Consider the following 23297-nt stretch of genomic DNA (forward strand, 5'->3'; position numbering starts at 1 on the left):
TATTTAGTATGAAATGAAAAGTATATTAAATCAATTACAGCAGAGGATTTATTTTGTTTTATTTTTATAACCACCAAACTGTGCTGTACTGTAAAAATTGTAATTATTTTAAACAGGTTTCCTGAACATTTTTCCAACACTTACCTGCCATATATATGTCAGTGCTGTCAAATGACTAAAATACATTTTTGGTTTACATAATATATGTGTGTGTACTGTGTATATTTATCATGTCTAGATAAATATCCATGTGTATACTTTAGATAAATGTTGTTTATATATGATAATTATATAAATGGATACATGCAAACACGTGTAAATATTATAGAAATATATACTGTAAATATATAGTGTATGTATGTATATAACACACATATAACACACATTTTTGATCATTTTTTAATCATTTGACAGCACTATTAAATAAATAAAAACAAGCGCGCAGACTCATTGTTGCAATTAAACTGAAGTTGCATTTCTATCACACTCACTCTTCTTTAAGGGTTTCAGCTCTATATTGATAAATGAATTATTAACTCCAACTGTTGACTGTAAACCGATGTTAAGAGCAGTGAAACTCACAGCATCCACCAGGTTGACCACAGATTTGGCGTGGTTGCGTGTTTGTTGCTTGGTCTTCAGTCTCTTAAACTGCGTGAGAACATTCATTAAATCAAAGGATCAAACAAAGACTCGACCTTCGTCACTTGTGTCCTCTAGACGGAGACGAACGGCACAGAGAAGACTGGATGAACAAGCTTGTCAAATAACAGTCCTACTCCTAACACAACTCTGCCATTAAACTCGTATGAAAAAAAAACAGGTGTGCTTAATTAATCCGAATAAACACTTGTTGTGTAGTTTAAATTTTAATAGTAGCATGCATTTTTAAAAACACATAATGCAATATTAATGACATCAAAGGCACTACATGTGCTTCAAGAGAGTATCTTAAAACACACTTTTTTAAAAAATAATATCAATCATTTAATGAATAAAATCATTATGTGTCAGTCATATCATAATAATTTTTTTCTGATTTAAAGAAGTAGGCCTTACTTTGATGAGGTGTCTAACATACTAAAGCACATGTAAAGTACTGGATTATACATTTAACAGTAGTGTCTTATTCAATATTATAGTTAAAGTCATTACATTTAAAATGCATGCTCCGAATGTGAATACATGACATACAAGTTACTGATGCGTATTTTAGTTTATCATAAATGCGTATCGGTACATTTGGCTGTAGCTTTACCATACTTAAAACGGAATTGACATTATTTATGAAATTAACGTGCAATAAAGTGTCTGAAAAGCTAACATTGCACTTGAAAATGTACTCTAATTTATCCATTACTCATAATGCATTACTTGTTTTTTTGTCACAAACGTGATTTTAGTGCTATTATTTAAACACACCATGCTGTGGTCAATGACGATCATCAGTTCGATGTACTTCATCTCCTCGAACACGTTCCTCGGCATCTGGAAGAGAAACAGGACAATACAGCAAAAAACATGGCTGGGGTTATTTCCCTTCTTGAATAAATGCTGTATGGACGCTCCTCACAAACAGATCAAAGCGTCCTAAGCACTTTCAGACTTTCAGATCACAAGCCCTGGACTGCTGTGACTTTCGTGGCATGAAAGAATGTGCATTTTTCTGGATCAAAGTTCTTGGCTGGATCCCAATTTGCATACTTCTACAACACACTAATTTAATTTATGAGCTTTAATTTTACAAATGGCCTCAAGACCCACTGCTTCCTGAACACTGAAAGCATGCAGTTTTTCGGAAAAGGACAGAAGCTACTATTTTTTTTTTTTACGTTTTATGTTCGTTTTACGATGCAACATCAAGGCATGAACGGATGCACATTTCAGCTGTTTTTAATTTAATAAAATTTAGAATGTATGAATACAGTCCAGTATGAATCGGGATGCAGCCTCCGTGTAGTAAAAGTGTCAGCACTATGAGGGCTGTGTGATATTTTAAGGGCCGACTCTCATTGACAGCGTTTCTGCTCTGCAGCGGATCGCTCTGTGGCCTGTCTCCAGCATCGGCTGCGTCCCACTCAGACCCTTACAGCTCTCTTTTTCCTCCGTCGAAGCCAAGACAAATCCTCCTCCGTGCCTGCGCACACACAAACAAGTGTTTGTTTGTCAGCTTTTCCTACGTTTTTCGTCGAGCTCTTCGGGGATTCAAGCTCTCAGAGTCCTTCCACAAAGAGAGCTGTCATCTCTAGCAAAAGTGTAAGAAAAAATGTGCATAATTCTCTATTCTCCAGACAACATGCAAGTCATTGTACTTATAAAAAAAGTGGGTGGGGGGTATCCGGTTCTCCTGTGGTATGATGTACTGAACGAAATGTTTTGTGCTTTGAAATACTTCGTAGTCGTGGCAGTGGAGGCTTTTTTCTGTCTTCTACAACGCAGCCAGCAGACTCATACGGACATGCGTTGAAAGATTTTTAAAGAAAAACACTTATTGTTTTGAAGTGAATGATGCTGTTAATGGAAACGATTACTCAAATCATATGAGCAATGTTAATCCTAGGGTTTATTGGTGCAGTTTTTTTAAACAGAAACAGGAACGCTTTTTAAAACATCTGATTTTGTGTTCTACAAGAAGAGTCCATGAATCCCTCGTGAAAGGAAGTACACTTTAAAGTATATAGAAGTATATAAAAAAAGTACTTATATACTTATGTAATTATATTTAAATGGAAATTAAATTAAAATGCATTAAAAATTATATTAAATATAATTAGTTGAATGTATGAGTTATTGTTTTGAGACGCTTAATAGGACTTATATATATACAATTTCAAGATTGCATTCTATTGAAATATGGTTAAAAATGTATTTGTGAATGTACTGACAATATACTAAAACTTGTGTGTCATATTTGCTACCTATATCTGTACTTTAATTACACATTTGCAATGATTAGGTTGAAGCATGGTACATTACTTTGAATATAATATTGAATATTACACTTCAATTAAAATTTACGTTAGATGCGCTTTAATACAGAATGTCAGTTAATATTAAAATGAACCACATTAAAAATAAAGTAATTCTTTAGAATACAGCAAAACTCTGTGATTTAAAAAGTACTTAATAACTTTTGTTTGCTATTATTATTACTACAAAAGTGTACTTTTTAAAAGTGTAGGCTACTTAACTTTATTAAAAAGCAGTCATGAATGACTCTCTTTTTAAAATGCGCTTAAGCGGCCTTTTATTTCATTATTACAATATTTTCTACAAGTACAGATTTCAAAGTGGCCCTATTATGGATTAACACGGCTGTAAGTGAATCAAAACATCCTGCAAAGTTTTAAATCTGAAAGTGCACCGTGTATAAAGTTATTGTCTCTCTCTCTCAAAAAAAGAGTCGACTCTGAATCATTAAAACGAGTCATTTTTAAAATGTCAACATGAAATATTAGCATATTGCGGCCCACTTGTTGGTGTTTTGTTGGTCTGAATGAAAATGCTAATTAATTCTTCACCACTAGGTGCCGCTTAAAATATCCGTTTCCACGGTAACGCCGTTCACAAAGCAGCACTGCTCACAAACACTGCTTTATCAGACTAATATATGCTATATTTAAATGCATATTATAAGACAATCAAAGTGTTGCATGTCATGTTGTTGGAGAATCTCAAAACTAAAATATGACTCTTTCATAACCCATAATAGGGGCACGATTTTAGGATCTGCAGCGCTGTATGTACCTTCCTCTCCTGCAGGTGTGGTTTGCTGCAGGATAGTGGTCCTGCGTAACACATGTGGTCTCGCTGCTCCCTCCTAATGAAAAACACACAGAGCATGAGCAGCCGCATCTCAGTAAGTTCATCCAAAGTGACTTCAGCTGAGCATGTCAGCTTATATGCACACATGCTATGGTGCTTTAAAAGGCCTCATGCTTTTGATTAGTGTTTATAATGCATTGGGCTTTGGTTTGGTTTTTGACTGGGTTTTTTTTAGAAGAGGGTTTGTTAGTTTAAAATTAAAGGTTAGAGATTTAGTCGTGTAGTCAGTGATTGAATGGAGTTCATTAAAGTGTTTAGAGATGCAGCTTATGTGCAGAGAAAATAACTAGCAGCAGATTTGGATATGATCTGTTGTATATATTGGGCTTTATATGCCCAACTTAAAGGGACAGTTCACCCAAAAATACTGTCATTGATAACAGCAACTCAACTGAAACCATCAAATGTTTCAACAATGTCCTAGCTACTTTTTGGGGTCTAGTTCCATTGCTGTCTATGGAGGGACAGAAATTTCATCAAAAATGTGTGTTTTGACAACGAAGGTCTCACGGTTTGGAACAATATGATGGTGACTTATTAATGTCATACTAATCTTGGGTGAATTATACCTTAAAGTAATGGAAAATGTATTCAAAATAGTCAACTTATTCAATTAAAGCATTAATTTAACCAAATATCGTAAGCCAGACGTTTTACTGTACTATGAATTTACTATCTATCATGTACTACTGTTTATGTATATCTCACACATTTCAGGTAGTAGTAGCATTCCTTCAAAAATAGTAATTGATTTTCAGTCATCAATGTGTTCAAGTTTCATGAGTGCAACAATTTTGTATGTGTTTTTTGTATTAGTTATCCTTTCCCGTCTAAACGCTTGCTACGGATGTCAAACCTTTTTTTTATGACGGACAAATATTTCAAAGGTCAATGTAAATGTGACAAAAACTCAGTGTGCAACGGCCTTTGGACTGTGGAGCTGATTAAAGTGTGTGTGATATCAGGTCTTACCATAGAGTGATTCTGTTTAAGTGGCTCAATTGTGTACACATGGACTCCATCATCAAACATGCCACTGAAAACCAGAGAGAGACGAACAGTTACGTTATTAAACTGCTTTTAGCAGAAGCAACTTACAAATGCAAAATAAATAAATACAGACGGAGCTGAATAAGCCAGTACAGTGGGGAAAGTTTTGAGGCATTGAGTGTATTTATTCAGTCCTATACTCACTGTAAACCGTTACAAGTGGACAGAGCTGCACGAGAGTTGTCATTCCCTCTGATCTGGCCGTGATAATAACAGTGCTCTCCACCCTGACAACACACACACACACACACACACACACACACACGTTCAGTTTTCTCCTGTTCCCCATAACATGTTGTTGCCAAAACAAATGGACTGTGGAGAACTAGTGATGTTTTAAACTGACCGCATTCACTCTTAAAAATAAAGGTGCTTCACGATGCCTGAAAAGAACCTAAATAATCCCATAAAGAACCTTTCTGTTTTACAAAAGGTTCCTTGTGGTGAAAGAAAGTTCTTCATATTCAGTGTTGGGCGTAACTCAGCAATTAGTTACTGTAATTTAATTACTTTTCCCTTTGAAAAAGTAAAGTAAGGGATTTTTTTTTTTCATGTATTAATGTCTTCTTCTGCAAAATGTTATTTTAAATTCTTACTCATACCCAACTTAACAACTACTTTACTAAGTATTACTAAGAAGCAATTAGGAGTATTTTGAGGTAAATGTGATTGATAGTTACTCTATTAGTTAGACTAGAAGTGCGAAGTTGCTACTTGAAATATTTAAAAAGAACCATTTCTTGCCCATCCTTCTATCTTTAACTTATAGGATATATAAAGAAATTAGGCTAACACTTTATTTTGATGGTGCCTTTTGAACAGTTCAATGGCAAGTAACTTTGCACCTACAAGTCAAATAACTCTCATTACAATACTCGTACACTGTCTGATTAATATCTGCCAAATCTTTATTGTGACGATCTCCTAATTACATACTAAGTAACTTTGCAAGAACATGTCAACCAGTCAACTAGTACTACACTTACACTCATATTATAGTACCGAAATTAGACTTTTTGGTAATTACGTGGTTGAAGCAATTAGTTGTTTGAATGTAATCGGTAACTAGTAATTTATTACTTTTTAGAGTTACTAAACTGATTCTAAAAAGGTAAGAAAGATGAGTCTTTAAAGAACTTTTGTCTGAACGGTTCTTTGCGGGAACCAAAAATGGTTCTTTTTATGCCATCGCCGTGAAGAATCTTTTACGCACCTTTATTTTAAACATGTAACAGCATGGAGCGTCAGTGTTTCTCTGCAGTGTCTGCTGGTCATGTGAGCTGATCTGCAGGTGAACTGAACCACGCTGATTCAGCAGAGACTCTCTTCCTGATTCAACACCAATCAGCATCTCTCTTTCTCTCTTTTCTGCGTGTCTCTCCCTCCCTCTCATAATCCTCATGTCACATCTGTCATCTGCCAGAGACATCTGATCTCTACCGTCAAGCTGCAGCCGGCTTTTTGACTTACGACAGCTTCTGATAACATTATATTCAACCAAAACACAACACTGAGGTTGAGAATATAATTACTGGACACATCGTCTTGTATTCCTGTAGCCTTTGCTTTATTTACAGTGAACCCAGAAGTGTACCAATGACATTTTACCTGACTCTAGTGTAGTTATGAGTTTATACTTCTGGCACATTTCTGTTCGTGTCCCAGAGATTTATTATTAACAGGAAGGATAAAAAAGAATTTATTGCAAGGCAAACAGAAAAAATGTCTCCACCATAATTTACACAGTATCATAACTAATAAGCATGAAAGTAACTGTACTGTTTTGGTTCCTCGGTTATAATAACAGTCTTTGTGTGTGAGGTACTGTGAAATGAAAATGCTAATGCAGTTATTATTAATGCAGTGATTGAAATAGCTACTATACATATATGACTACCTGTATTATAAAATGTCTATTTTTCATACCTTCCATAGGATGGGCTTCCCATTCTCATAGCATATCTCCACATAGTCTGAGGACAGCAGGTCACTGGAACACACAAACACACACAAATATGAACTGGCACAGACTCATGATCATCTGTTGATTCTGGATATCTCAAGACTCTGGTATTCTGGCTCAGCTTAACACATAGCGACCGCTTTCTGAGCCATGTCCTCGGCTGAAGACTATTTGCTTTGAAAGGAAAGTATCTGAGACCAATTTTGTTGGACGGGACCCTATAATACAGGCCAAGTGTCACTGAACTCAGTTTAACATATGTGCAACACATGTTTTCTGCCTATTTTCAGCACTTCTGTTGCATACCCTGCATGCTAGTACTATTAGTATACTTTTTCCAAACAAAAAGTAAGAGAGTAGAAATAGATCCAGCCGTTCTGATCCAGAATGATTTAATCATTCCTGTGACCTACTATACTGTATACAGTGTATTATTGACTATTGGTACAAATATACCTGTGCTACTTATGACTGCTTTGTGCTCTAGAAACACATATACTCTATATGATAACACTTTAAAGTACCTGCAAACCACTTCATTTAAAAGACCAATGTAGTATATTTATTAATAATGGCTACTTATTAATACTTAGAAATCACACATTAATGTCTTATTCTGCATGACCATATTTTATGACCGTATACCTAAACTGAACCACCTTACTAACTGTTAATAATGAGTTACAGTTGATTAAATTCACAAATTAGGAGTTTAATGAAGCAAAAGCCGCAGCTAATAATAAATTGTCTTATATTCACCAAGGCCAAAGAGCAACTAGTGATTATGCCTTCCCTAATCTAAAATATTATTCATATACATTGATATACATAGTACATAGGGACCAATTCTCACTGTTAACTAGTTTTTTAGTAGCATATTAACATATTGGCTATTTATTATTATTTATAAAGAACATATTCAGCATGACCATATTGTACATCCCAATACCTAAACTTAGCAACTACCTTACTAACTATTAATAAGCAGCAAATTAGGAGTTTATTGAGGCAAAAGCGATAGCTAATGGTTTGTTAATAGCAACAACTGGACCTTAAAATAAATTGTGGCCAAAATACGAAACAAAGTTTTGAGAACATAGACCAGTAAAGCCAGTCGAATTCATACATGTTTTACAAGGTTGATCATTTCCCCCTTAACCCCGCCCCTAAACTCAAACCGTACAAGTGAGGTCGTACGAATTAGCTACCTCGTAAAATACAGACGAAGGCCTAATCACAGACTGCAGTGATTTCGCGAGCCCCAGGGTGACCGCCACATCTGCGCTACCAGGATAACGTGCGCTAGCTGCGCGTCTGATGCACTCTGTCAAAAGAGAGCGATCTAAGAGGCGTCTTTGGCTGACACTGTCATCTTCACACGAGTATTTATGTAAAGCTGAGGTGGGCGGTGTTCCGTGTGTGTCAGGAGGTGACACTGATTCACCTTCAGCGTCCTTTAATCATCACCAGCCTCGGCTTGAGTCAGCGAGGCAGAACACACAAATATGCACTCTAGCTGACAAACCGCTAGCTCCCTCATTCTTAGCTGACTGCTCACTTCAACAGAGGCCACTTTCTGCCAGAACGGCGTTTTCCTGTAACCTTGTGGAAATGACTCAAGCACACACAGTGCAGGTTCACTTGGGAGCAAACCGGGTTGAAGGCTCGGATAAGAATATTAGACTACTTTTAGCTTTAGCGGAGGAGCAGGGGAGGGCAGGGCTAGTGTGAGGGTATAACAAGAACTGTACTGTATGTACTACTCTTCTCTATCTGTGTTTGGCCTTGATCAAACAATGCTATCGACCCAGTGTGACCCAGTTTTCCACACTAATTCATCATGAACTGATAAAGTAACCCCGGTGCTCTCTGGGTATTCCTACAATAACTCCTTGTATTTGTAATGGCAACACTTCTTGCGATCCACAGCTATTTGCTATTATTGCATGAATTTTTCTCACACTAACGTTAAATGAAATGGGTTAAATCAAGTTTTATCAAAACATTTGTTCAAAGGTTTGTGGTCAGGATGTTTTTTTTTCTCTTTTTTTTTATGTTTTGTAAATAAGTTTCTTATACTCACTTAGGCTGCATTTGTTTAATAGAAAAAGCGTACAAACAGTAATACGGTGAAATATTATTACAATTTAACAATACTGTTTTCTATTTAAATATATATTAAAATATAATTTACTTCGTTTGTAATTTTCAATTTTATTACTCCAGTTTTCAGTGTCGCGTTATGCCTCAGAAATCATTTTAATATGCTGATTTGCTGCACAAGAAGCGACTAAAATCATTTGTGCTGGTTAATATTTTTCAGAAAACAATTTATTTGTTTTCAGGATACTTTGAGTATTCCTTTCAGTATTATGGAAAGCATTGAAAGCATTTATTGACATAAAATAATAAAATAATTATTAATATCAAAGTCAGCTTTTACTTAATTTAAGGTGTTGTGTCTATCATGTAATCTCATTTCTTTTATTTTTAAATTCAGCTGTTTTCCTTTCTTGAAACCCATTTAAATTCCATTTGGAACCCATGATAAAAATTCAAATTTCATGCTAAAATGTTAATATCGGGAATACAAACTGACCAGCTCTATTCCCCAGAATCGAGACACTCTGAACTAAGCCTGGTTATATGATATAAAGCCCCAGCATGTCACTTTAGTGAATCGAACGTGAAACAGGAAGTGTGTGCTGAAAGCGAGGAGGACAGGGGAGCAGGGTGAGGCTGGGATGGAGGCATGTGATGATGAATGATATTTTACAGGTGCAGCCAGAGCGGGATTCTCTGTGCTACAGTCGCTCGGCTGCATGCTGTGGAGCGGCTATATTTAGTTTAAGACTGTCGCACAACCACAACACCGGCCACACGCACACATCGAGAGAGAGAGAGAGAGAGAGAGAGACAGTGAGTCTGGGAGGTAAACCACATATCAATCAACGCGGCCTGACAGACAGACACCACTCCTCTTTGACAATTACAGTATATTTAGTCTCGCATTCGGGTCAGAATCGCCGACCGCGATCAACTCGAGTTCAAGGTGCAGCAGCGGAGCCATGACAATGACTTTAGCCAGGATTTGTTTTTTAACTTGGGTCGCTCATTTAATGACGTTTTCTTCTGATTTACCATGACAATTCATATATGTAAAGAGATCCGAAAAGTAATCGCGCTTGATTTGTAACATCACCAATGTCCCTAACACAAATTAATCTTTGAGCAATACTATGCCTTAGCAAGAACTCAATAAACTCTAATAATCACTTTTTTTTTGGGAGAAGTATCATTTCCTGAGAAATCATCAGTGCAAAACCACACATACGTTTAAAGGGGTTGTGAACAGGGCTGTTTTGACAGGTAGCCCTGACTAGCCCAGTCCCCTCTGTCAGAATCATTTTTTATGGGGTCGGAAAAGTCTATGCTTCATATATTTTCTTAGACACAAAGTAATGAGGCACACAGTAGTGCCTTATTCCACACGACCTTATTCTACATCCCTAATCCTACTGAATACATACATTTAACAACTACCTTACCAACTATTAATAAGCAGCATATTGGGAATTTATTGAGGAAAAAGTTGTTACCTATTCTGATGTGTTACCGCTTTTTTAAATACACTTTTATGGATGGAAAATGTACCGCAAGCACACATTAAGGGGCCGTCTTCTCATCTAAAAATAAGAGGCACAGAGCTCACTAATGTTTTATTTTTTTTTTAAAAAGTGCAGATTCATATCTTGAGATGAGTTATAAATAACGCAAATAACAAAAATAGCATAACAGCTATTACAGCAGAATCAAGAGAGAATATGTGGCTTTTAAAAAAAACAGGATGTGATAATGGCTTGAAAATGTTTTATTTGCTACGAATGCTCTCTCTGATATTGTTGCTGTCACATAAAACAATCCCAACTTACTCCTTTAAACAAAAGCTCTTAATGCTTGCCCCGCCCTACGAGGACTTCTGATTGGTCCACTGTTTGGAAATGCAATGGATTGATGTGTAAAACTTGAAATTCTTATAACCTAAGGCATCTCGAAAACATGTGTGGGAGACGCAGCAAAAGACACATACACATCATACACATCCAGCGAGCGCGGATGGCAAGTAGCACTTAGAGACGGAAAAAACGCATTCTGCACGCTGACTTGTTTCTCACACAGGACTGAGTGTGTTTTAACCACACACAAACACATTCCGTTCAGATGAATGTCTGGCTGTGGAGCTCCTCGATTATTGAAGGGTGTAGTTACAGTATATAGTGTTTTGGTTACAAAACCTGCAATAACCAGTCAGCCGGCCGACACCACTTGATACTGAACACAAAAAAAAGAAGAGAAAGGAAGAATGGCGTTATTTACGGTGTATTTCTTCACAGCGATAGAAACGGACCCCGGCGCAGAAACCGTGCTTCCAGTAACACAGAAGAGAGGCTCTGTATTCCCGTAAGTGCATGTGTTAGACTGACAGAGACACAACACATCAATAGTCTGGCACGGCTACGGTCATGAGAGGCAAACACATGACACGAGCGTGTGAGGCCCGTGAGTGTGTGAACATGCAGTGAGACAGCAACTCAGCACTCACTTGTTTAATGAGAGGTCCAGAATGAATTGTGATCCAAAGGCCTGAAGTTGAAATGAAGCCTGAGCGAGATGGACCTCCTGTTGGAAGAGAAATAAAGTGTAGATTTAGCGTCAGACCAGATGCTTGAATGACCGACCGTCACTGTTTACAGATCAATTCCCTCGATCTGTCATCGGGAATGAGTCCACAGCAATGTCTGCCTAATGTCATCAGAGTCCTGGTACTCGCAGCTGCAGTAATCACTAACACATCTTCTTATCACGATAATGCAAGGGGTTGGCTGAAAAACGGCTCATGCAGTCTGATTTTGGACAGTATGTGTTCATCTCAAATGTTGCATAATGTGCAGTTGTTTTGAACTTTTCTTTTGGTTTGGAAGAGATCAGCGAGATGAGATCAATCATGCTGTCGTCATTCTTTCAGGGATACATGAAGGAGGCCGTTTTTGTTTCTTAGAGGAATAGTTCACCCCAAAATGTAAATTTCTATGAAATCACTACAATCCAAAAGTCCAAGTAACACCAGTCCATCCATTAGCATCCTGTGAAGTAACAAGCTTTGTGTTTCTAATGGACAAATATATCATTATGCAATGTTTTTAATGTAAAGGGTTAGTTCACCCCAAAATGAAAATTCTGTCATTAATTACTCACCCTTGTGTCGTTCCAAACCCATAAGACCTTCAGAACACAAATTAAGATATTTTTGTTGAAATCTGAGAGCTATCTGACCCTCCACAGACAGCAATACAACTGAACTGATCCAGCTCAGAAACACAGTAAATACATGAGTAAAAACAGTCCATGTGACATCAAGTTCAGAAAACAAAACTAATTGAACAAATCATCTCTATTTTGGAGATAACTTAGGAACGTGTTTGACGTAATAAGTCTTGTTTAAGACGTAATTCAGGGGGAGAAAATGGTCGAGTAAATTATATAGTTATTATAGCATATTATAGTTGAGCCACTGATGGCACGCGGGCTCTGATTTCATCAAAAATATCTTAATTTGTGTTCTGAAGATGAATGAAGGGTGTGGAAAAACATGAGGGCGAGTAATTAAGGACAAAATTGCTAACCCTTTATGCTGTCGCTTATGGTCACAACGTCCATAATAAAAGTCCATAATCCATAATGATGCTTCCTCCAGTGAAGATGTCCATCCGTGTTCTCCTCTCATATCAAAGTACACACTGGAAAAAATGATTTAAAAAAGTAAAAAAACTGTGAAAATGCTATAGTAAAAACAAGTAAAATGGTTAATGTTAAATTCCAGTCAAATTTACAGGGAAAACCGTAAACTGGCGTCTCCAGAATTCCCTGTATTGGATTTAAAATTTTGTTTAAATTTGATGTTTTGTCTTTGAAATAACTACATTCATGGTTAATAAATATCACTGTATTCAACTCTAAGTCTAACATAAAACCGTAAAAAAAAAAATAAAACCCCAGTTGCCAGTTTTTACTGTAAATTTTAGAGAATTTCTTAAAGCACTGGAATATTTATAGAGAACTATTTATATAGAATTATTATATAGCTGTTTTAGACAGTGCTTGACCTGTGCTTATTTCTCTCCTGATTCAGACTGGAGAAAACACTCATCTTTTCACAAGATATTAAGAGCTGCTTGTGGATGACTGTGATGTTTGGACTGTCATTCTGAGCGTCCATTAGCGAGCAAGTGATTTCTCCAAATTTGACGAAGAAACAAACCGATCCACATCTCGGATAGCCTGAGGATTAATACGCCATCAGCAAATGTCTCGTACCCTGCCTCAGCTGTGCTGTATTTAGACGAAGGGTTTCACCGTGTTCTGCAGCACATGCTGGGCCGAATCTGCTCTCACCTGTCCATGTGGGTCAGGAATTTTAGCGCGAGTGTTCAGGTCACGGTAGGTGCTCTCCGAAGCTTCGTTCCGGTAGTAGATGAGGCGAGACGGGTATGTGAGTGTCTCCTGCGGCCCGCTGGCGTTGTGCGTCTGTCCGGCTGCAGCATCATCCTTCTGGAGCAGCAATGACACTGCCTCCCCGGGGAGCTCAGCCTCCGACACTGACAACACACATGCACACACACTCCTGACGCTAATGCCATCTAAACAAGGCCAGTCTGACACTGAACCACAGAGAAGCCTCAAATTAAACTCCGGTGTAAGATGTACTGTATGCAGACTACAGTACGTGAGTCACACGCCACAAACAATCAGTATAAGCTTGATTTAAACGATGAATAATGTATTCGAAATGATAACAACGGTGTCCTCTCTGTCTTGCCTAGGGCTCTATGAGGACGTTATAGGCCTACCATTGAGAGATTTTAATAGGATCTCTCTCAACAAGATAGCATAACAAACCAGACCCAAATTAAACAGTTGTAAAATTATGGTAACACTTATTTAGGGATTTAGGGAACATTATTCACTGTTAACTAGCTGCTTACATGCATATTGACTGTTTTAAAGTACATACTGTATACACAGATTATTGAGAGTTTCTTGAGAGGACTCTCATAGTGTTCTGGAATCTAAAGCGACAACAAAATCATTTGTTAGTTCATTATTAATTACTAACCATTTTGTATTGTTATGTTTACTCATATAGCATTAAATCTATATTTAAATGAGGGAAAGAGAAGCAATCATCACCGACAAAAGAGTATATAAGTGCTGTGATAAATCTCAGTTAGCTTTAACAAATAGAAAACAAGTAGGCAGAATAAAAAGTTTAAAAGAGAGTATGTAAAGTTTCTAGAAATAAAACCAGACTATCAAACTAATAATATATTATATATATATATATATATATATATATATATTAATAATAATTTATTTATATATATATATATATATATATATATATATATATATAAATTATTATTCATTTTTATATAATTTGATATGATATTATTATAATGTGATATGAATGCAATACTAACAATTGTAATTTTTTCTTTATGCATATATAATTTTGTATAATTTTATATTATTTTATATTAATATTATGCATTAAGAATCTTCTGAGAAATGTTAAGCTTATATCATTTCTTAAGCACATTTTTAGGATCTTTTTTACAAACTCATGAGAGATGGCTAAAGTCAGTTTCTCACACTGAGCTCCAAGTCACATTTTGCTTTCCATTAAACCTAAAGCCTTGTCTAAGAGAAACAAGCGATGTGCGATTGGCGGTGGGCTGCGGACCGAATATTGAAACGATAAACGAAACGGAAACAGACGCATTTGAACATCTGCAGTGGTCTCCGTGAGCTCCGACCGTATCAAGTAGCAGAGCCCCAGCAAGGCAGCATTTGCATGCATGTGTCTCCGTCGCTCTCAGGACACCGCCGCTGTCCTCCGCATGCTCGCGCAGGATGTCCTTGCAGGAGCGCAACTCACGGAACCCATCCCGAGCCGGACACTCACTAAAGCACATCGCCGCGACACCGGAAACTACAAGTTCGATGCGAAGTGATTGAGTTAAGGTTAAGTACGCACCGGCTGACGCTGACGCCACGGACGGCTGGAGGCAGGAAGCGAGGATGCACGCGAGCAGATTTGAAAGTACGATCACATACATGATTCATAGCTGGTCTCTGGAATAGCGCGAGGTTAACGCATGGATGCGGTGACTCGCTCGGAGCTCATTGTCCTTGAGGGTTCTGATGCTGCGGCGAGTGAAGGCGGTGGCCAGCCCCGGATCTCCGCGAGCACGCTCCGGATAATGATGCGCTCGCGCAAGTGCCGTGCACCTGCCCACCGTACCAGCTGATCCACTGTGTCTACACTTATTAGCATAAGATATACAGAATTCAAATACTGTGTATGGAACTATGTATGCAAGAACTGCTACTGCATGGAAGATTTTAACATAACATATACATCTGAATAATGTAACCCAGAGTTTTTTATATATATACATACATATATATATATATATATATATATATATATATATATATATATATATATATATATATATATATATATATATATAATGTATGAAAGTATGATGTATGTGTATATGTATATATACAGTAGTCATGACGACCCGGAGATTCCTACAGTTGTTACACCACTGTCTTCGTGATATCGCTGTAAATATCTGCTGGGCTAAGATTCAGCCACAGGAAATTACAATTGTGCTGATAAGACAAACAAACAGAAAATTCAAGTTCAAGCGTTCAGAAGTTCAGAATGAAATTAGTTCCTCAACCCCTAGTAACTGCTGCAGCATTCCTGGTGTAACACATCTTTTTGTTACCGAAACAACCCGTGTGAACAAATCGGTTGAGAGAGTAATTCAATGACTCATTAAATAATGTGTCAATTAGAGTTAGATGAAGTTAGATTTTTTTTGTTGTTAAATTCATGCTTTGTCTTTCACTGTGGTAAATCAGGAAGGTTTACATTTTAAAATGTTTGGTAGAAATCCAGGCTTTTAGTATTGCGTGTTTATATCATGTCCACATACTGATAAAACTGCTCCATAAAATAATTTTACTGCAATGTTTGTACCTGACAAAAACCTAGTGGTCAAAATGTTGCAGTAAAATCATTGCTATAGATAATTATTTATTGTTTTAGTTTGGTTATATCAGTGTGTGGACATCATGTTTTAATTTGACTTTTTTTGTCTTGGGTTTGTGGTGTGTACCCTTTTTTTTTTTTTTTTTTTTTTGCATTTTTGTACTTTGTGTTTATATAATGCCCATCATTTACTTTATATTTACAACATGTTACATCAACAGAGAAGAAGGTCTGGCTGCTATAACATATAGCTGCCATATATGAAACGAGAGAGAGTAAATTAGTGAAGTATATTATTATATTATTTTATATTTTATAAAAAAGCCTGTGATATTTTTATAGTATTCTAGGCATAAAATCTTTGTGTGTTCAATTTATTACCTAAACCTATAAAGAATTAAAGCTTTTATTTATTTATTCTATTTTTGAATTGTTTTTACATTTATTAAACATTTTTAAACCTTTTTGGGTTTCAGTCCTTGTGAAACTTAATTAACATTCCAAACGTAAAACACGCGAGACACGAGAGCCAATGCATAAAGTATTAAAACAAAATTCAACTATTTTCATATTGATGCAAAACCAAAATTCCAGTGATGTTTACCTTAGTGGTTTTGTGTTCTCTGACAGTCCGTCCCAAACATTATAACATTCCAGGACATCCTGTTAGAATTATGAGACCCGGTGGAGGCCACGCCGAAACAGGATGGCCGGCCCGAGAGAGTTTGTGTTCAGATGCTGTCCGCAACCCTAACCAGCCTTAACCAGTCCCTTCCTTCCGGTTCAGATGTCTGCCCTGACCTCATTCACACTTCACCTGTGGATGAAAGCACAATCATAACAAGTCTGCACGTTCAAAAACCTGTGGTATTATACGCCAAAGTCCATTTTTTAGTATCTATACGATTCAATTCAGCTCTGTGCCTGCAGATCCTAAACCAAGGCACAGGAAGTGACTCACAGGCATCCCTTAAGGTTTGAATTAAATCGCGTATACATCCCGTTCATCATATTGAACTGCAGCAGGGGGCGGTGGTTGCCCAGAATGTAGATCTGCGTACTGACACATTGCAAAGATTAGAGCTGATTACAAACCACAGACATGTGCAGGTCGTTTGTATACAATAAAAGAAGCGTGGACCGGGGAAAGGCCTAATGGAAGAGACTGGGTCTGTAAAAGGCATTAACTCTTCATTAGACCGTCAGGGGGGAAAAAAAGCTGGATACAATGGCTTGTCACTGCTGGGCCATTTCTGTGATGAAATGCTGAATCAGTGTCACGTGGTGAAATCAGATTCGCTGCTTAAGATGCATTTCGGTAACACTTTATTTAATATTTCCTTGTTACCAGTTACTCTTATAATAACGCGCAATTGTGCGTAATTACGCGGAAGTAACCGTGAGCCTAACCAAGTAGGCTTCGTGTTATTAATATCACTATAAATAGTTATTTAACGTATAATTGCGTTGTATGAAAATAAACTGTAACCTACATTTCTTAATATTGCTGCATCGTTATTGAAAAAAGATGCGCTGCTTAATGTTTTGTAGCAACTGTGATTTTACGCAGGGCGTTTGAAGGATGAAGAAGTGGTAACTGCATTATAAATATATTATTTATTGCCACAAAATAAAGTATGCAGGACTATTTGTGTCAAAAATGAACGCTCGTCTGTTGCGCACTTCTGTGCTCAGAGAGAGAGAGAGAGAGAGAGAGAGAGAGAGCACAGTCACTTCTTTGTAACATCGACTCATTTAACATCTGAACCGTGAAGCGCTTGAACCGAACTCCACCAAACGACAGTACATCACGACAATTTACACGGCTTTACAGCCCGCACCAAATGGGTTCTGGGGGTTGAGACCTACTCCAGCGAACATCCTCAACAACAAACAAGGTATGATAACGCTTTTATCACAGTGCATTTCATTTAATTCGACTAATAAAACTTCTGAAACTAGTTAGGAACTCTTAGACGAACCGTTTTCCAGTTAATTGTAAGTTAACGGTTACCACAGACGAGCCGAGCGCATTCATCTCTTTAAACAGACGTAGTCCTTCGGTCTCTCTTTTGAACACTTTAAGGCAGAAAAACAACTACAAAACGTCTATTTCTCAACTTTCTTATGATCTGGAATTTCAAAAGCTCTTGACCGTTTAGATTTATTAGCTGTTGGTTTATTTTATTTATTTATTTATTTGTTGTTGTTGTTGTTGTTGTTGCTATGGCGGGTTTGTAAAGCTCTTTGAAAAAAGTGCTTAAATGGCATCGCACCTTAAAATCCTGTCCGGGTTCAGATTTTATTTTTCAGTGCGGGCTGTGAAAACATCTCTGCCCTTGTTGCTCCGGCTCTGATTCCTTCTGGAGCGCCCGCATCAGTTGTTGCTCATTTGCATGCAGTGAAAACTCGCTCGTGGCGTGAGTTCATTTGCGTCGAGCCCATCATAATTACCGTCACGTTTCTTAACAGATCGCATTTCCAGAGAGAGAATGATCGTGCATCTCTCGTTAGGATAATAAAGTCCTCTGGAAGCACATGTGGAAAGATCCTGCAGAGAAACATTCCTGTTGAGTGAGAGGTTTGGGAGTTAGTGATAGAGCCGAATCATAAAAACCTTCTGTGCTCAAGCTGGTAAAACTCTGAACCGCAAAAAAAATAAAACAAGGCAATGGGGAAAAGGGACAAAAGTGTGTGTGTGTGTGTGTGTGTGTGTGTGTGTGTGTGTGTGTGTGTGTGTGTGTGTGGAAGTGCCGTATTCTGTCCACATCCTTTGTTTTCACTCGTTCTTCACCTCTCTTAACCCCCTCTCTCCCTCTCTCTCATTCTGCTCCGGGAACAGTAACAGGGAAACACCCATCAGGGATATCACAAATCTTTTTGTGAAATCGACAGGAATTCTTGCGGAGGAGCTGAAGTGTGTGAGCGGGACGCTGGCAGGTAATTCTCTAAAACTCTGAAATGTCCTTCAAAGAGCGGGTTTGGGTTGAGACGCCTTGATAATTGCTGAATCTGGGATCAATTTCGATCCAGGCCTACTCCGAGAGAAGAACTCAGTATTGTCATGTTGTAGGCATAAAGCAGAGAGACTCTGTTAAAATAGCTCTGTGCGATCCGCAGTGGAAAACGGTTCTCTTATGTTATGTTTGGACTATGTCTTTTATTTTCCTTTAAATGATCGACATCTCTTTGAAGGAGAAATAGATGCACATATAGTAAATGTATTGAGCTGAAAATGACTTTCACTAAACATTACTTTTGATTGGATACATCTCTGAAATCCTTACAGTATTACAGTAATGGTTTACTTACACTGTGAACTGTGTTTTTTTGTAGGCTTATTCCCTGAAAAGAGTAAACACTCTGTAGTGCTATCAACATTTTTGCCAAACTTCCAAACCGTACACATTTCAAGCTGAAATTAACATTTGAGAGTAAAATGCCAACCACTTTTATTCTTTTGAATGCGTTTTGAAGTGGCTCAGGCTGTACATACAGCTCTTGAATCCTGTGAACACACAAATCATGATAAAAGAGCACAAAGAGACTTGAAGAAGCCAGCTAAAATAGCACGGTTGCATCAGCGAATGCATTTTTGATCACACGTTTGCTTTGGGCAACACCGTCGGTTAATTTTTTGATCATTTTTGCTAATGAAGTCTTCATATAATTTTGACTTTTCGATTGAGCCTACATAGAAGCATTGGATCAACCAATGGTGCGACAATGGGGCGGAGCTAACTGTTCAACCGACCAATGTCCAGAGTGGGAGTCAACTTCAACCTTAATCAGAAATCTCCTTTTAATCTCATTAATCTCACAATAGATAATAAATAGACCTGTCACAATTATGACGTGTATGTACATGGTCACACAATATATTGTCCATTATATTTATATAAAAATGAATGCTTTTGTGATGTAGCCACGACATGCTAGTTTAAATTTGCTTTTACAAAATCTTCAGATACGGCCTTGTTAAGGGATCTGTGTAAAAATGTAAAGAGAAAAGAAGGACAGAGGAAAATCTGTAGGTGTTCAATACAAAATACTTGTTACTATTCATTCATGTTCTTTAAGATGATTCTTAATTTCTATGCTCTAAATATTCTTAAGAATTAAGAAGCCTGTTGAAAATGTTTATTATGCATTATTATACTTGTTATATTATGATTACCTATTAAGTGCCATAAAATGGTCTTAAAATGACAATAAAGCTGCAATTATTTCTGGGCCAATATATCGCACATCAAAGAGTTGATGACCTATTACCGTTCCTATTTTGTTTGTAGGATGATGACCCAAGAAGACAGGGACTATCTAAACGACTCTTATGAATACTCGGACTATGGATATGTGGAGGAGACCAAGGCTGGAGGCTACACTCAGAGAGAAGCTCTTCACATCATATCGGTGATCATCTACAGCCTGGCCTTCACTCTGGGAGTGATCGGGAACGGCACGGTCATCTGGGTGACCTCCTTCAAAAGCAAACGGACGGTGAACAGCATCTGGCTGCAGAATCTGGCCATCGCCGACTTCGTGTTCGTCCTCTTCCTGCCGTTCTCCATCGACTACGTGCTGCGAGACTTTCACTGGCTCTTCGGGAAGACCATGTGCAAGCTGAACTCGTTCGTGTGCACCATGAACATGTACGCCAGCGTGCTGTTCCTGACCGTCCTGAGCTTGGACCGCTACGTCTCGCTGGTCCACCTGAGCTGGTGCGAAAAGTATCGAAGCATCCGGGGGGCCTGGTGGGTGTGCGCTCTGATTTGGTTCACGTCCTGCTGTCTGAGCTGCCCGGCTCTGATATTCCGCGACGTGATCCAGCATAACGGGAAGGTGGTGTGTTTTAACAACTTTCACAACGAGAGCAGGCGCATGATCGCCGTGAGGCACATCGCGATGGTGTCTCTGCGGACCACCGTGGGATTTCTGCTTCCGTTCGCGACCATCACCACCAGCGGCGTCCTGCTGGCTGTCAAGATGCGCCAGTCCGACTCGGTCCGCTTGACCAGCTTCTCCAGAACCATCTCCGCCGTGATTCTTGTGTTCTTCTTGTGCTGGGTGCCCTTTCACACCTTCAGCCTGATGGAGCTGAGCATGCATCACACCTCCTCCCTGCACTCGGTGCTCATCGTGGGCTTCCCGCTCGCCACCAGCCTGGCCTTCTTCAACAGCTGCGTCAACCCCATCCTCTACGTGCTGCTCACCAAGAAGGTGCGCAAACTGGTGAGGAGGTCGTGCTTGAACTTCACCAAGAGCTCGCTGAGGGAGCTGAGTCAGTCTGTGTCGGCGACCGAGCTAGACTCGCCGCTGCCCAGCTGCTCTCCCGAAGAAGCCACGGTCAACTCCTCCGTCTGATCCGCTCGGCCATCGGCCCACAAACTCAGCGGGCTTTGAGCTTTTGAGATGAAACTTCTGGAGCTCCGACTGGACTCGAGTATATTCTGACAAAGTGGTCGAGAAATACTGGCTTTCATTTCTTATATACCACATTGCAGTAAATACGTATTTAATGCAGCATTTATTTTATGTCGTACAATAATAAAAAAAAAGACATATATAGATTTATCTGTAACAGTAAGAACAGGATTAAGTGTTTCTGGGAGTAAGATGAGTGATATTTCAGATCAGTTTGAAATTGAAATTTATTTTATTATCACTCCACTGAATCAATAAACTTGCCAATGCTAATGTCTTAGAATTATACAGCTTTATCTATAAATTATTATATAAAAGAAAAATCTGAGTTACAGTGAGGAACTTATAATGTAAGTTAATAGGATCGATCCTTAAACATCAATAGTATAGTTTTAATATGTGAACGATATGCATATTTTACATGTTTTTAGTGTTACCAACTTTTTTCTCTGTATAAAGTTAAATCCTACTTTGTTGAATTGAAAACTCGAAAATGAATATACATTTTTTATCAGAATGTAAAACTTTTGAGCTTCATTGTGCTTCATTGCAGTCTTTTCTCCTTTTTTGGGGTGGGGGGGGTTTGTCAGCTGAGCTTAACTATATTTTCTGCAAGTAAAAACAGAAGTTTTACATTTCTATAGAAAAAACGCTTAGTGTACTATTACAACGTACTTTTACAATGTACTTGATTCATCATGTCAGTCACATTTAGTTCTCTTTATTTACAGAAATGTACTGGAAAAAGTCAAAAAAAGGAGAACTAAAAGCACAGAGCTGTGTTTTGTCTTGTTTACACTAAAAACTAAAAGCATATCTGAAAAAGATTCACGCACATCTTTAAACAATGACCAGTTTTCCACACTCTCGCAAATGAATACCCTAACATAAGCCAAATATACAACAATACAAAAATGACGAGATATTTTTGCCAAAATGTTAATCAATATAATGGTCAAAATATTGTAAAAATCTTGAACATTACATGTTTTTTTAGTCCTGTCCCAAACAGAGTGTGATTCAGTTATAGGACAAAGTATTTTAATTTACCAAAAAATAATGATTTAAATGTCAAAAAAACTTTTACCAAAACCTTTTATTTAAGCCTGGTTCATCTCCAACATATCGAATTTAGTGAATGTCCGCAGAGGAGCTCATTGCGGGGTTCCCCTTAACATGTTGCTATGAAGTTACACAATCATTCGACGTTAGCCAAATTTAAAAAGGAGGAAGAAACGAGCCAAACAGCCAAGACACGGGCCAAGAAATGAAGCTAGAAATAGGGCAGCAGCAGCAGTGAGTTTAAAAATAAGACAAAGCTAAACTTTACATTAATGACATACAAAACCTGCATTCACAAAGACACACGCTGTCCCATACATAACATTAAATGCCCGAAACTCAACAAGCGGCCGGGTTTTGCACTTTACACAAGAGGCACTAAAGAGCACATTGGTATTCATGCCATATGGTGACAAGATTTACATCTGTTTCGAGTTTGCATGCTCAGAAAAAAAGAGTGTGTGCAGTGCAATGAAATAAATTAATATCATCATTTCTACACACCTTTAGCGTTTTAAAACACTCCTCTACCATTGGCTGTTCAAACGGATAGCCCCGCCCCCCAAAATCATGCTATCAGTGTCGCTGTTGTTCTGGTCAGGAAAACGGGTTAAAGGTTAGAATAACTAGGAAACAGCAAAGCAGCGGACTGTAACAATGGAGCAAGACGTGTGTCATTTTTATCATTTATAATATTATTTTCATTTTGTGCGCACAATCTATGGCACAAAATATTGGACATGTTCTAAGGAAAAAAGTGGTGCAGACTGTTAGCTGTTGGCTTTGCCAGTGAAGTTTGCAACCAAATGCAGGAAATTCCATTATGTTTGGCTTGATTGAAAACTG

The 23297-nt window shown here is 38.0% G+C and overlaps 2 protein-coding genes across 6 annotated transcripts in view; one reads left to right on the plus strand and one right to left on the minus strand.

Moving 5' to 3' along the window:
* LOC122351499 (disintegrin and metalloproteinase domain-containing protein 23) overlaps window positions 1–15257 on the minus strand; it is a 30542-nt gene extending 15285 nt beyond the window's left edge. For 3 of the 5 annotated variants that reach the window (XR_006251761.1, XR_006251762.1, XM_043248583.1), the window contains exons 1-10: window positions 14934–15254; window positions 13292–13494; window positions 11442–11518; window positions 6802–6865; window positions 5020–5102; window positions 4798–4861; window positions 3748–3820; window positions 2091–2137; window positions 1423–1488; window positions 583–651 (exon numbers count right to left, since the gene is read on the minus strand). Coding sequence is in view for 3 of the 5 variants with exons in the window: in XM_043248583.1 (XP_043104518.1) it covers window positions 583–651; window positions 1423–1488; window positions 2091–2137; window positions 3748–3820; window positions 4798–4861; window positions 5020–5102; window positions 6802–6865; window positions 11442–11518; window positions 13292–13494; window positions 14934–15015 (828 nt within the window). In the remaining 2 variants the exon portion in view is untranslated. Of the gene's footprint in view, window positions 1–582; window positions 652–1422; window positions 1489–2090; window positions 2138–3747; window positions 3821–4797; window positions 4862–5019; window positions 5103–6801; window positions 6866–11441; window positions 11519–13291; window positions 13495–14933 lie in introns of all 5 variants that reach the window. The other 2 variants (XM_043248581.1, XM_043248582.1) reach the window with 2 other exon arrangements.
* Window positions 15258–17669: 2412 nt separating this feature from the next.
* Window positions 17670–22158, plus strand: cmklr2 (chemerin chemokine-like receptor 2). Its single transcript, XM_043248584.1, has 3 exons — window positions 17670–17863; window positions 18808–18905; window positions 20258–22158. The coding sequence occupies exon 3, from the start codon at window positions 20259–20261 to the stop codon at window positions 21327–21329; it is 1071 nt and encodes a 356-aa protein (XP_043104519.1). The 5' UTR covers window positions 17670–17863; window positions 18808–18905; window position 20258; the 3' UTR covers window positions 21330–22158.
* Window positions 22159–23297: the final 1139 nt, after the last annotated feature.

The sequence above is a fragment of the Puntigrus tetrazona genome, chromosome 9 (genome assembly GCF_018831695.1).
Source record: "Puntigrus tetrazona isolate hp1 chromosome 9, ASM1883169v1, whole genome shotgun sequence".
Taxonomy (NCBI): Eukaryota; Metazoa; Chordata; class Actinopteri; order Cypriniformes; family Cyprinidae; genus Puntigrus; species Puntigrus tetrazona.

Coding starts and splice junctions, on each gene's coding strand:
- cmklr2 (XM_043248584.1), top strand. CDS start 20,259: ATGATGACCCAAGAAGACAGGGACTATCTAAACGACTCTTATGAATAC.